We start from the raw sequence: 13,192 nt of genomic DNA, 5'->3' as shown, positions 1-13,192 counted from the left end.
AAAAATGTGGGGCCTCCCTGGTGGCGCAGTGGTTGAGAGTCTGCCTGCCGGTGCAGGGGATACGGGTTCGTGCCCCGGTCTGGGAGGATCCCATATGCCGCGGAGCGGCTGGGCCCGTGAGCCATGGCCTCTGGGCCTGCGCGTCCGGAGCCTGTGCTCCGCAACGGGAGAGGCCACAACAGTGAGAGGCCCGCATACCGCAAAAAGAAAAAAAAAAAAAATGTGGAATAATTGCAGGGCCTATTTTATTTATTCCATAAAAATGTGGAATACATGCAGAAAACTGGCATCATTTTCCTTACAGTTAAGTGGCGATCAGTCTCTCTGCTGTCTGTAGAGAATATAAAGTGACAAGTTTAGAAAAGGGGAGACTGGTGAGGAGGCTGTTGGGAAGTCCACGTGAGGTGGTGGTGGGCCGTGGAAGTGAGGAGAAACGGTCAAGTTCTGGATGGATTTAAAGGTATTACTAATGGGATGTCCTCACACACAGGGTGTAGGGTTAGAAAAGTTTGTGGTACTCTGTGATAAATTAAGGAAAAAAGAACAAAAAGTTAATTTTATACTGCCCCAGGAGAATTGTATTTAACTTTGTTTTCTGCATATTTGTAGTAATTCATTTCTGTACTGCCTGTCATATAATTGAAACTGTTATTAGACATGCACCGTGACATTGTGGATAGTTTTATTTGAGATTAAGAAAGCTGTACTTAGGACTGAGCAGGTTTACTTCTGATTCAAAAAAAGACGTAGGGCCTCAGGCAGCAAGCACTTTACAAGGACAGAATGACAGTCACAACAGTGGTGCCGTGTCCCCCTTTGGATTTCTGCCTCCAGTGGAGCAGAAAGATGCAGTTGTGTTGTTTTGTTTTGCCAGAGGTGTAAGAAGGAATGAGTATGTCTGGTTTTCTCTTAAGTGGATGTCTGGTTACTGATACCAAACCTTTCAAAGGAAGGTGTGTTTACTTCAGTTCTGAGGCCAAGTAGTCAGAGGCTTCAAGTCTTGGCTGGTATTTCGACCCTTAGCAGTGTAGATGGATTTTTGAGGCCCCCACCTTCTTTTACTCTTTCCCCCCGCCCCCCACCTCCCTGTTCTATGCAAATGAAGTTGGGAGAAGAGCTCTGTGTGAACTTCAGCTGCACTTGCAGCTGTGTGTGTGTTTGGGGTCTTGGTGTAGAAAAGTGCTCTGTTATGTTCCGGTTCCATTTGTATTCGGCTGCTTTATACATACACAGTGTAGGAATGAAGGGGGAGAGGAAGGCAGGGTTTGAACGCAGTGGGGGTGGGGATGTCTTCAGATCAGGGCCACAGGCAGCTTTGTATGAATCTGGGTTCCCTAGAGCCAGATCGGAGCCTTGAAAGAAAGTGAACAGCTTCATTAGCGCCCTATTTACATGAGTAATTTACACTATCCGGTTTAGCTGTTGGGACTTTATAGTCCTTGGAAATAGAAAAGGGAGAGAAGAAAATCAGGGTATCTGAAGCATATATAACTTGGGTAATTTAAGTATTTTGTTTTGTGATTACAAAAATAGGTGTGATGAAAATTTTTCAAATAATAAAGAAATGGATAAATTAAAAAGTGTCTTCTACCCTCAGTTTCATTCCTAGGAATAATCTCTGTTAATAGTTTAGTGTCTTCAGAACATTTTCAGTGTGTATGTAATGTTTATACATGGGCACAAAGGTTTTTTTTTTTTAATATAATTGACATATTGTTGTTGCAACTTGCTTTTTTTTTTTATTCAGTGCATCTCAGACATAAATGTACATCAAAAATAGTACTTTAGGGCTTCCCTGGTGGCGCAGTGGTTGGGAGTCTGCCTGCCAATCCAGGGGACGCGGGCTCGTGCCCTGGTCTGGGAGGATCCCACGTGCCGCGGAACGGCTGGGCCCGTGAGCCATGGCTGCTGGGCCTGCGCGTCCGGAGCCTGTGCTCCGCAGTGGGAGAGGCCACAACAGTGAGAGACCCGCGTACCGCAAAAAAAAAAAAAAAAAAAGTACTTTAGGGGCTTCCCTGGTGGCGCAGTTGTTGAGAGTCCGCCTGCTGATGCAGGGGATACAGGTTCGTGCCCCGGTCTGGGAGGATCCCATATGCCGCGGAGCGGCTGGGCCCGTGAGCCATGGCCACTGAGCCTGCATGTCCGGAGCCTGTGCTCCGCAACGGGAGAGGCCACAACAGTGAGAGGCCCGCGTATTGCAAAAAAAAAAAAAAAGAAAGAAAAATTTGCCCAGTACTGTCAAACTCTCCTCAAAGATTCCCACATTTCATTGCCACAAAAGTGAATGCAGTCTTCAGTTGGATTTAGTAACAGTAAGATATCTATAACAAGAGAGGTATTTCTTTTGGATGGTGGGGCCAGTATGTGTCCATAAACTCTGTTGCATGTGCCCTAGAACAGAGGTGGCCCTTTGGAGCCAACTGGTAGCCTGCTGTCTGGACGTTGCTCTCACTTCAGAGGACCTATTCATTCCACATTGGATCTAAAGCTTAAACTGGGTTCTTTTCAGGGATGTGTGTGTTTAATCACATCCTTTTTAATTCTTCTAATTACCTTTTAATTACCTTCTGTGTTTTGAAATGACGAGTGAAGCTCAGGAAAAAATAGTATAATTGAGGTTAGTTCATTTGTAAACTAGGAAGATTGGGCAAATTTTTCTTCCCAAGATTAATACTTCGATACTAAGGTCAGTTCCCAAAGAAAGGCTGGTTCAGTTAAAAAAAAGCAAAAAACCCATTGAGATAGGTAAGGCAGAGACTAATATTTCCCTTCAGAGACACAAAGTCTTCCTCCAGTAACAGTTCAGCTTTTTATAAAGCAGATCTTGACCTATATTCTGGAGTTCTTACGTAACTGCTGGACTTCAGCCGACCTGTCCAGACCAATAGTGGCTCAACAAAAACATAGGTTGAGGTCGTTTTCTGGCAACCTCTTAAGTCTAACCTCAGCAAAGTGCTTAATTTCCTGGAAAGAATAGTTAGAAGAAAGCAAAACCTTTCTGGCCATAGCACTTAATGGTCAGAACCTTTAGATTCTGTTTTTTCGGTCTGCCTTTTACTTACATTATCTCACTGATTAGTCATCTTGCAGAGCTGGACTTCCAGAGGATTCTCTTGCTGTTTACACCTTGCAACTCCCTTCTGATTATGAAAAGAAGGATACGTTAAACTGAGCAGGGTTTAGCCTTTTCGGGTCACCCTTAGAAAATGAAGAGCCCGCACCAGCCTGTTAGACCATGGTAACACCGTGTTTCCTCCCTCCTGTGATAACCCTCAACCACTCACAAAATCATTCATTTCAGATCTTCTCCCAAGGGAGACTCTCTGCAAGACAGCTAACCAACACCGGGGATATAAGCATTACCATCTGTTCTTTCCTTTTCTTCTCCTCATCTGGCTGTGCCACTTGTCTTCATGCTGTGTCCACGGCCTGTCTTCCAGCAGCCCCATCCGTCTATAGACATTCCCTGCTTGCTACTCCTGATAGCCAGTGAGGCTTCTCACTAGGTTCCACGGGGACTTCTCCCCAAGCTGCTCTCTGCTAAGAGCCCAGATTCATAAGCTAATTCTCATGGGTATTCCACTTAGATTTTGCTAATGATAGTATGTAGTATTTATCTATAAAACTGACTATTCCTGAAAGCTAAAATGTTACATTTCCTTAACTTATCAAATGCCTTGGAGTAGTGCTCTCCAACAGAAATACATGAGCCATATATGTAATTTAAAATTTTCTAGTAGCCACGTTAAAAAAAAATTATAATGGTTTTGTTTTTGGCTGCGTTGGGTCTTCGTTGCTGTGCGTGGGCTTACTCTAGTTGTGTCGAGCGGGGGCTACTCTTCGCTGCGGTGCACAGGCTTCTTACTGAAGTGGCTTTTCTTGTTGCAGAGCATGGGCTCTAGGCGTGGGGGCTTCAGTAGTTGTGGTACTTGGGCTCAGTAGCAGTGGTTCGCAAGCTCCAGAGCGCAGGCTCAGTAATTGTGGTGCACGGGCCTGGTTGCTCCACGGCATGTGGGATCTTCCCAGACCAGGGCTCGAACCCATAACCCCTGCATTGGCAGGTGGATTCTCAACCACTGCACCACCAAGGAAGTCCCTATAATGATGTTTTATTTAATCCAGTATATGTATATAATGATATTTTAACATGTAATCAATATGAAAATTTTATTTTTTTCATACTGAGTCTTCAAAATTCAGTGACTATTTTACATTTATAGTATATCTCATTTCAGATTAGCCACATCTCAAGTGCCCAAGAGTTGTTGTGGCTGCTGTAGAAATGCCTCCCAGTGAATAAAATCTTGCTGTCAAAAATGATGAGATAGAACATTATAGAAAAGCACTAGTGCTAGTAACCCTCCATATGATCTTTATACTACTTCCAGAAATCTGGATTTTTATTTCCGTTCATGTTAAAGGTGATTTTCTCTGTCAACCCTGGGTTAAGTTAGTTTTCATAGCCTTTAAGGTGGGCTCCTTTTTCTGAGCTACTGTCAGGCATATGGTTTCTGAATTTCCTAACTTCTCCGTATTTTAATTTGAATCCCAGAAAGATTATCTTTCTTTAAAAATAAACTTATTTGTTTTTATTTATTTATTTTTGGCTCTGTTGGGTCTTCGTTGCTGCACGCAGGCTTTCTCTAGTTGCGGTGCACGGGCTTCTCATTGCAGTGGCTTCTCTTGTTGTGGAGCATGGGCTCTAGGGGCGCAGACTTCAGTTGTGGCACTCGGGCTCAGTAGTTGTGGCACTTGGGCTCAGTAGTTGTGGCTCGCAGGCTCTAGAGCGCAGGCTCAGTAGATGTGGCACGCGGGCTCAGTAGTTGTGGCTCACGGGCTCTAGAGCACAGGCTCAGTAGTTGTGGCACACAGGCTTAGCTGCTCCGCGGCATATGGGATCTTCCCGGGCCAGGGATAGAACCCGTGTCTCCTTCATCGACAGGCGTTTTATTAACCACTGCGCCACCAGGGAAACCCCCAGAAAGATTATCTTGAGTATTGAAATGCTTATATTCTTCAAACCACGATTCATGTAAATTTTTATTTAGGCTTCTAAAATACGCTGTGAAAGTGTCACCCAGTATAATTTTGGATACTTGGAAGCTAAGATTTACAATGGTACCGCCAAAGTTCCATATAGAAAATGTGTATCTTTGCAGCTAAGGCCACGTCCACTCATCCAGAGGATTTAACTCTGGTGTCACATTCTAAAATAGTTACCAAAAGGATCACATGCAGAAGAGAGCACCCGGAAATGTTGGTTGGACTTGAAATACTAGTATCTGAGGAACTATTAAGAGGACAGGAGAGGCTTGTTTCACCTGGGGAAGAGTAAGGCAGTCATGGAAACAGTTTTTTAAATATCTGAAGGCCTGCCAAACAGAGGGAATTACAAGTGTCCTGAGTAGAATAGCCCCCCACCGGGTGAAGGTTCCAGGGAAAGGCAGGCCTTATACTTAACACAGAGAAGAACTTGACTTCATTCTACTCAGGAAATAATGCCTTTTCTTTCACTGTGGTTGTTCAGGAGAGGAGGTGACTATGTAACTGTGATGAGCTATGGGGAACTTAGGCATCATGTAGATATCCTGTGTTGGCATCCAATTCTGAAAGCCTTTCCTGGTTTAATTTCTCTTCCCCTTCCTTTCCTTAACAGTTAGAACAACAGAGGCAGCAGTTGCTTACTGAACGCCAGAACTTCCACATGGAACAGCTGAAATACGCTGAGTTGCGAGCCCGACAGCAAATGGAACAGCAGCAGCATGGGCAGAACCCTCAACAGGCACACCAGCACTCAGGAGGACCTGGCCTGGCACCACTGGGAGCAGCAGGGCACCCTGGCATGATGCCTCATCAGCAGCCCCCTCCCTACCCTCTGATGCACCACCAGATGCCGCCGCCTCATCCACCCCAGCCAGGTGAGAGGAAGGCTCTGCTCACCACTCAGTCTGGGGTCATCCCTGTGGCACGGAGCATCAGAGGGGCAAACCACACTGTTGGTGATTTCTGACTAAAACTGTTTAGAATGTCCATTGTCATCTAGGATATTACACACAAGTGAATCTGCTTTTATAGCCATCACCACATAATGCCTGCCATGTTCTCTTTCCAGGGTCCTCTTGGCATTATGCCTTTTTCTTGGGTGGGTCGGCAATATATCCCAGAGATCCTTAAAAATTCATCCTTGGATTGTCTACATTTTTTTTTTTTTTAATTTATAGACATTCTCGAAGATAGACACACACAAAAAGAATAGCACAAATGAACTCTTATGATAGCGATCATCACCTTTCTGCCATTCTTAACTTTTTGTTATAAAAATCTTCTACTGTAGACAAAAGTAGAGAGAATAGCATAATAATCCCCCAAATACCTATTGCACAGCTTCAAAATTATCAACATTTTATCTCTTCCTCCTCGCTTTGGTGTGAGAGAGAGACTTCAAAACGTATCTCTAACCAATGGAAATCTTATTCTTTAACATAACCTACTATATTACACCCAACAAAAGTAACCATAATTCCTAATAACATTAATTAAATGTCGTTGAATGCTTCATTTGTTTGAATTCGCTAATAGTTCTCTTAAATCTATTTTAATGTGTTAACAGTTCACCCTCCCTTTTATTCTTCTTTTTTAAAATGCCATTCATGTGTTTGGCTCTGCCTGATCTTGCACTCAAAGTGCATGGTGTCATTTCACATATCCTTCCCCCTCCTTTCCTCCCTCCCACACGTCTCCCTTAAATAAACCACAGGATGGCGCTGGATATTTTAGCAGGTTCAAGTTCACTTTGGCGGTGCAGGCATTTTTCCTGTAATGTTGGTTCTTTCTTGGTGGTGTTCAGATTGGTCAGTGGTTCTGGTGTTCCAGAGTTCCCCATTAGACTCACTTAAGATTGTACCTGCCATTGAGAGTTGCTTCCTAGATCAGTTACTTTATCAAGTGTTGCAAAATGGTAAGACTTCTAAATTTATTGTTCCGTCTGCATTAAATTTATATTTCTTCTATGTTTATTAGCAGTGATTCTTTTATTTAAAAAGCTTTTCTTCACCAATCATTTAGTTACCCTGAAAATCCTTACAGGAAAGGATGGATAAATGCTTCATCCTTTCCCTTTATTTTTCAGTTGCCTTAATAATGAGTTCAACCCCTCTGCCAAGTCACCCCCACACACACACAGTCTCCAAAGGTTACCAATAAGGGTTTTTTTTCTGTTGTGTGTGTATGTTTTTAATATTGTGAATTTATATATTTTTATGTGTTTCAATCTATTATGGACCTTACTCATTTTCAAGCTCAAATTGTCCCATCTTTTAGCTCACGGGTTCCCCTTCAGGTTGGCAACTATTCACCACATTTTAACAACCTTGAAAGTCGAGCTCACGATTCTTTCAGACTTAACTACTGACATCATTAAACCTAAAATATACCTTTAATTTCAGCATTCCCTCCCTACCCCCAGCAATATTCCTTCCCTTCCTAGAGGGTAATATGTATGGCTGTGTGCTGTGTATTATATTGCTTTAGTAACAGTCTTCCTGTAAGATTTTTATAGGTACTTTATAATCATGTGTCAAGTGCCTGCCAGAGCCAAAATTTGTGCTTTCTGGGGAGGTATGCAAGTTCTCTGGCCAGGGCGTGTAGAGGTGAGCTGAAATAAAAATAGAAAAACCCTTGGAGGCCTGAGAAGATTCCCAACATAACTAATGTCAGTTGCCCTGACTTCCTCAAATGACAAAATTTCAAAATCTCATGGAAATAACCTCAGGCATGTTTGCCTGAGGAAGCCATGACGTAAAAAACTATGATCTGACAACTTGTGTTACCAACATGAATTTTTAATTTACAACCCCAAACATGTTTAGATATTAGTTCTTATTGCCTTGACCCAAAAATGGGGCTAGGTTGACTTTGGGAAGCATTCATTTTCATATGCACACACACACACACACACACACACTCACACTCACTCACACTCACTCACTCTCACACACACTATTAAATTGCAGTTGGTGGAATTTTCTACCATCATCTGACATGCCACTTGATCTAAATGACATTTGTGGAGATAGTTTTAGAAGTCTGCCAGGCTCATGCCAGGCTCATGACACAGGATACTTTATTTCTCAGTTTTCCTGTCTGTCTGCTTGAGTGGATCTTAAAACCTCTCTGTGAGATCTAATTTTCTTCCAAGTTAAAAGATATGAATGCTTAACAGAGAGATGATCACAAAGTGATTTTTCAAAAACAGTTATTTTAAAATTTTAATTCCTAAAACTCTTGGGATAAATGTTTAGGAGGGGGTTCGCTGTGGCTCCTTGGTATTTGGTTCTTAATGGTGCTAAAGCATTATCATCCACAGTAACTGTTCACAGAGAACTTCTCAGGAGCTCTACCATCTGCATTTAGAAAAGATACCCTTCTACCTTTTTTTCTAAATTACATCCTGGTGAGAACAGGTGTTTGTATGCCAGGCCCTTCACCCGCAGTATTTTTGCTTCTCATTGTCCTGCCTTTACAGTTGAAGAGCTGGTGCATGCCAAGGCCATGTCGCCTTGCTGCATGGTGGAGCCAGGATTCATACTGGGCTCCTTCTATTCCAAAATGATGTCACAATGCCACCTTCCGTGATGGAGGACCAAGGGGGTTTAGAGGAGACTCAGATACAGCTCTTCTTTTAGGGAGACAGTGGTAAAAAACTAGGGTTCATAAAATAGCCTTTAGAATAAAAATAGGTTATGTTTCTCTTTTTACTTTCTCACAGAAATAGGCTTTTCTTAAGTTAATTTTAAAGAAAATGATCATTGAGTGTATGATGAGAGTGTTTTTTTTTTTTTTTTTTTTTTGCGGTATGCGGGCCTCTCACTGTTGTGGCCTCTCCCGTTGCGGAGCACAGGCTCCGGACGCGCAGGCCCAGCGGCCATGGCTCACGGGCCCAGCCGCTCCGCGGCATATGGGATCCTCCCAGACCGGGGCACGAACCCGTATCCCCTGCATCGGCAGGCGGACTCTTAACCACTGCGCCACCAGGGAGGCCCGATGAGAGTGTTTTTTAAAATCTACTTTAAAAAACTATTCTTGGGCCTCCCTGGTGGCGCAAGTGGTTGAGAGTCCGCCTGCCGATGCAGGGGATACGGGTTCGTGCCCCGGTCTGGGAGGATCCCATATGCCGCGGAGCGGCTGGGCCCGTGAGCCATGGCCGCTGAGCCTGCGCGTCCGGAGCCTGCGCGTCCGGAGCCTGTGCTCCGCAACGGGGGAGGCCACAACAGTGAGAGGCCCGCATACCGCAAAAAAAAAAAAAAAAAAAAAAAAAAAAAAAACTATTCTTTCTTCCTTCCTCCCTTCCTCGCTCCCTCCCTTCCTCCTTCGCTCCCTCCCTTTTTTTTTTGGCCACGCCATGCTGTGTGTGGGATTTTAGTACCCCCAACCAGGGATCGAACCTGCGCCCCCTGCAGTGGAAGCATGGAGTCTTAATCACTGGACCTCCAGAGAAGTCCCTCTTTTCTTAAACATTTTTTATTGAAATGTAATGTACATATGGAAAAATACACAAGCTATAAGTATTCTGCTTGATGATTTTTAACAAAGAGAATATACCTGTGTAACCAGTACCCAGAAGCCCCCTCATACCCATCTCACTCTCCTCCCTGCCCTTGGGTAACAACTGTCCTGATGTCTAACATCATAGACTAGTTGGGCTGGGGTTTTTTTGGGGTTTCTTGGGGGGGCTGCGTTGGGTCTTCATTGCTGTGCACAGGCTTTCTCTAGTTGCGGCAAGCGGGAGCTACTCTTCATTGCAGTGCACGGGCTTCTCATTGCAGTGGCTTCCCTTGTTGCAGAGCACAGGCTCTAGGTGCGTGGGCTTCAGAAGTCGTGGCTTGTGGGCTCAGTAATTGCAGCACGCGGGCTCTAGGGCGTGAGGGCTTCAGTAGTTGTGGCACGCGGGCTCTAGAGTGCAGGCTCAGTAGTTGTGGTGCACGGGCTTAGTTGCTCCTCAGCATGTGGGATCTTCCTGGACCAGGGATCGAACCCGTGTCCCCTGCATTGGCAGGCAGATTCTTAACCACTGCACCACCAGGGAAGTCCCTGGGCTGGCTTTGAATGTTATCTGGATGGACTCACATACTGATTTTTGTTTGTTTGCCTTCTTTCACTCTTGCTGTACGTGTCTTTCGCTCTTGCTATTCTTTCTTCTTGTTGTACATGTCTACTTTGGGGCTCTACCATGATTTATTAATCCATTCTCCTGTTGATGGACATTTGGTTCATTTCCATTTTAGTTATTACGAATAGTAACTCCTGCTGTGAACATGCATGTGCACATGTCTTTTGGAGACATAGGTATACATTTCTGTTGTGTCCTCCCCTAAGTGGTGGAATTTGTTATGTTCCTAGAATGGGTCTTAGGATATCCATGTATTCACATTAGTTGATGCTGACAAAATTTTGCCAAAATGATAATGCCAGTTTACATGCCAGTTTACAATGCCACAGTTTACATCTCTCTAGCAGTGTATGAGAGTTCCAGCAGCTCAAGGTAATCATTTTTCATAGTTTCCCGTTTTGTGAGATTGTTTTGGAGTTTGAATGTAAAAATCAGGTGTGTTGGAAAGTAAAATGAAGAAGAATAAATTGAACCCACTAATTAAAAGCTTTCTTAATATCGACAGTTCAGAAAAGGCTGATTGTATTGTAACAGCTGAGTCTTGTACACCATATTCTAGGAATTGGCTAAAGAGGCCTTATATATCAAAGCAAGTGAGGGAGTCTGTAGTGTTTTAGGTGGAGAAGAGCTTTAGCCTCTTATTTGCCACAGGTGTAAGTTAATAAATGGGAGCATGGTCCTTCCAACTAATATTTCCTAGGTTCTAGAAAAGTTAGCAGGCTACAGCGTTTATGTTAGGAGCTGAGGGTAATTATCCAGGTCAGTTTGCTAGGTTTTGGTGTTTGGTCAGAATTTATGGTGTGTGAAGGAAGGAGAAAAATCAGCCTCTGAAAGCCAGCAAGGTTGGGGAAGTGGTGAGAAGAAAGTCAAGACAAATATATTACTGAGTGGTGAATTTGTCCAACTCTCTGACTTCTTAGAATTTAAATAATTTTGTAGGTAAATCACATGTAATCTTTCTCCACATATCTGGCCATCAGTTAGTGGTAGAGCCCATTAAAATATGGCTCATTGTTGTGAATCTGCCAGACTGTCAAACACGTATGGTCCCAGGCACCAGCGGGGCTAGTATAAACTGACACCTGTACATGTTCCATTTAGTTTGTACCTCTGCAGTCCTCCCCTCCACCCCTTCAATTCATTCCAGTGCCTAGAATTTTTGTATAGGGAGTACCATCGGTATGCTGCTGTCTCTCTTCCTGGGCTGTTAGTATTTGGTCCTACTCCTAACTCACCTGGGAGCTCCAGCTGTTTGTAGGTTTTGTTCTTATCTGTGATAAAGTGTCCCAAGTTGATTTGTTTCCACCAAACGGATAGTCAGAGGAAGAATCTGTAGTATAAAGTTGGCAAATGGAAACTGGAGGTGGCCATAGCCATCCTCATACCACCCTTAGGTTTTGTTGCTCTTCGTAAAATACACGGCACTACATGTCGTCTTTTCATTTAAATTGAAAAACAGTGTGATTTCATAAAGTGATTCCTAAATTAAAGGCTTGCTAGTTCTTCCTGTAAGACTGCCATTCTAAATGGCACAAGGTGAATAGTCATGACAGCCATCAGTTCTTGAGCACATGCATGGTGTCCCTTGCCCACACCCTGGACCATTGTATTCATGACAGCACATGGGGAACCAAGGAGAGTGGCCTGGGTAGTGTCTGCTGTTTCCTGAGGTGTTCTTGATTGTGAGCAAGGAGGACACTTCTGACTGCAGGGGGTACCCTCCAGGGGCCTTGGCACCTACAGTCATCCCTCAGTATCCACCAGGGATTGGTTCCAGGAGCCCCAGTGGGGGATGCATGAGTATCCATGGATTCTCAAGTCTCTTATATAAAATGGCACTGTACAGTGAATTCAGTCAGCCCTCTACATCCGTGGATGCAGATCCCTTGGGTACGGAGGAATGGAGGGCCAGGTGTATTTACAGGAAGATTACCTAAAAATCTAGTATGTAAGTGCAGTGTAAGCTCTGCCCTCCCCTTGGGCTTTTGAACTTAGTTGTAGGGCAGGAATAAAGAGGTAGATATAGAGAATGGACTTGATGATGTGGGGTGGAAGGGTGAAGCTGGGGCAAAGTGAGAGTAGCATCGACATATATATACTACCGAATGTACAATAGTTGGCTGGTGGGAAGCAACAGCGTAGCACAGTGAGATCAGCTTGGTGCTTTGCGATGACCTAGAGGGGTGGGATAGGGAGGGTGGGAGGGAGGCTCAAGAGGGAGGGGGTATGGGGACATGTGTATGCATATGGCTGATTCGCTTTGTTGTACAACAGAAACTAACACAGTATTGTGAAGCAATTATACTCCAATAAAGTTCCATTAAAAATAAATAGTAAAAAAATGAATGAATTAATTAATTAATTAATAGTAAATGAGGCGCTCACTCTTGAGTATTCGTGCCTCATGGATCTGGAGTGAGCCACCTGCATTGGGGAAGCCTTTGTTATGTGTCTGTGTGTGAAAAGCAGAGAGAAAAGGACATGTTGGTTTAAATATCCTTATGGTTTCCTCATTAATAATATAAGAATTTTTAGAAGTGCCTAAGAAAAATCAGAGTAGGAATTGATCTGATTTGATGAGAACTCAGGGATGGTAGAGATGTTTTAATAATAAAACTAGAATATTTGCATCAGTAAAATACTTGTTGTTCAAGGAAATTTCAAGCAAGGCATTAGGCACTCGACTTTTAAGCCCCCAAGTTAGACCCACTTACAGAACCCTCCCCGTGGGAAATACTACTTAGGAAAGGATTACAACTACTCATCACTTCCCAGCCTCCCCTCTCCACCCAACTCAGAGCCCCGCACTGAAGAGGGAAAAGGACTAGCTCGTCACATCAGCCAAGTCTTTATTATCTGCGGTGCCTTTGGTCCTGCTTGCATGATGTGATAACAAGGCTGCTGTGCTGCTTTCCGGAGTAGCAGGTTATCCTCACAGAGAGAACAGTTAGGGCACAGTCTTCAACAAAGAGCGTCTGTGCCCCCCCGGAAGCTGCTGTGGGAGGAGCAATCTCCAAGGAGCCT

General features: G+C 43.9%; 1 protein-coding gene across 1 annotated transcript in view; it reads left to right on the top strand.

Annotated features, from left to right (window-relative positions):
* Positions 1 to 13,192, top strand: part of SMARCC1 (SWI/SNF related, matrix associated, actin dependent regulator of chromatin subfamily c member 1) — a 182,434-nt gene that overhangs the window by 157,212 nt on the left and 12,030 nt on the right. The window contains exon 26 of the mRNA XM_060109245.1: positions 5,657 to 5,918. Coding sequence (XP_059965228.1) covers positions 5,657 to 5,918 — 262 coding nt within the window. The remainder of the gene's footprint in view (positions 1 to 5,656; positions 5,919 to 13,192) is intronic.

Source organism: Mesoplodon densirostris, chromosome 10 (genome assembly GCF_025265405.1).
Source record: "Mesoplodon densirostris isolate mMesDen1 chromosome 10, mMesDen1 primary haplotype, whole genome shotgun sequence".
Lineage (NCBI taxonomy): Eukaryota > Metazoa > Chordata > Mammalia > Artiodactyla > Ziphiidae > Mesoplodon > Mesoplodon densirostris.
The sequence above is the reverse complement of the archived record's forward strand: the minus strand, read 5'-3'. Positions and strand labels throughout refer to the sequence as shown.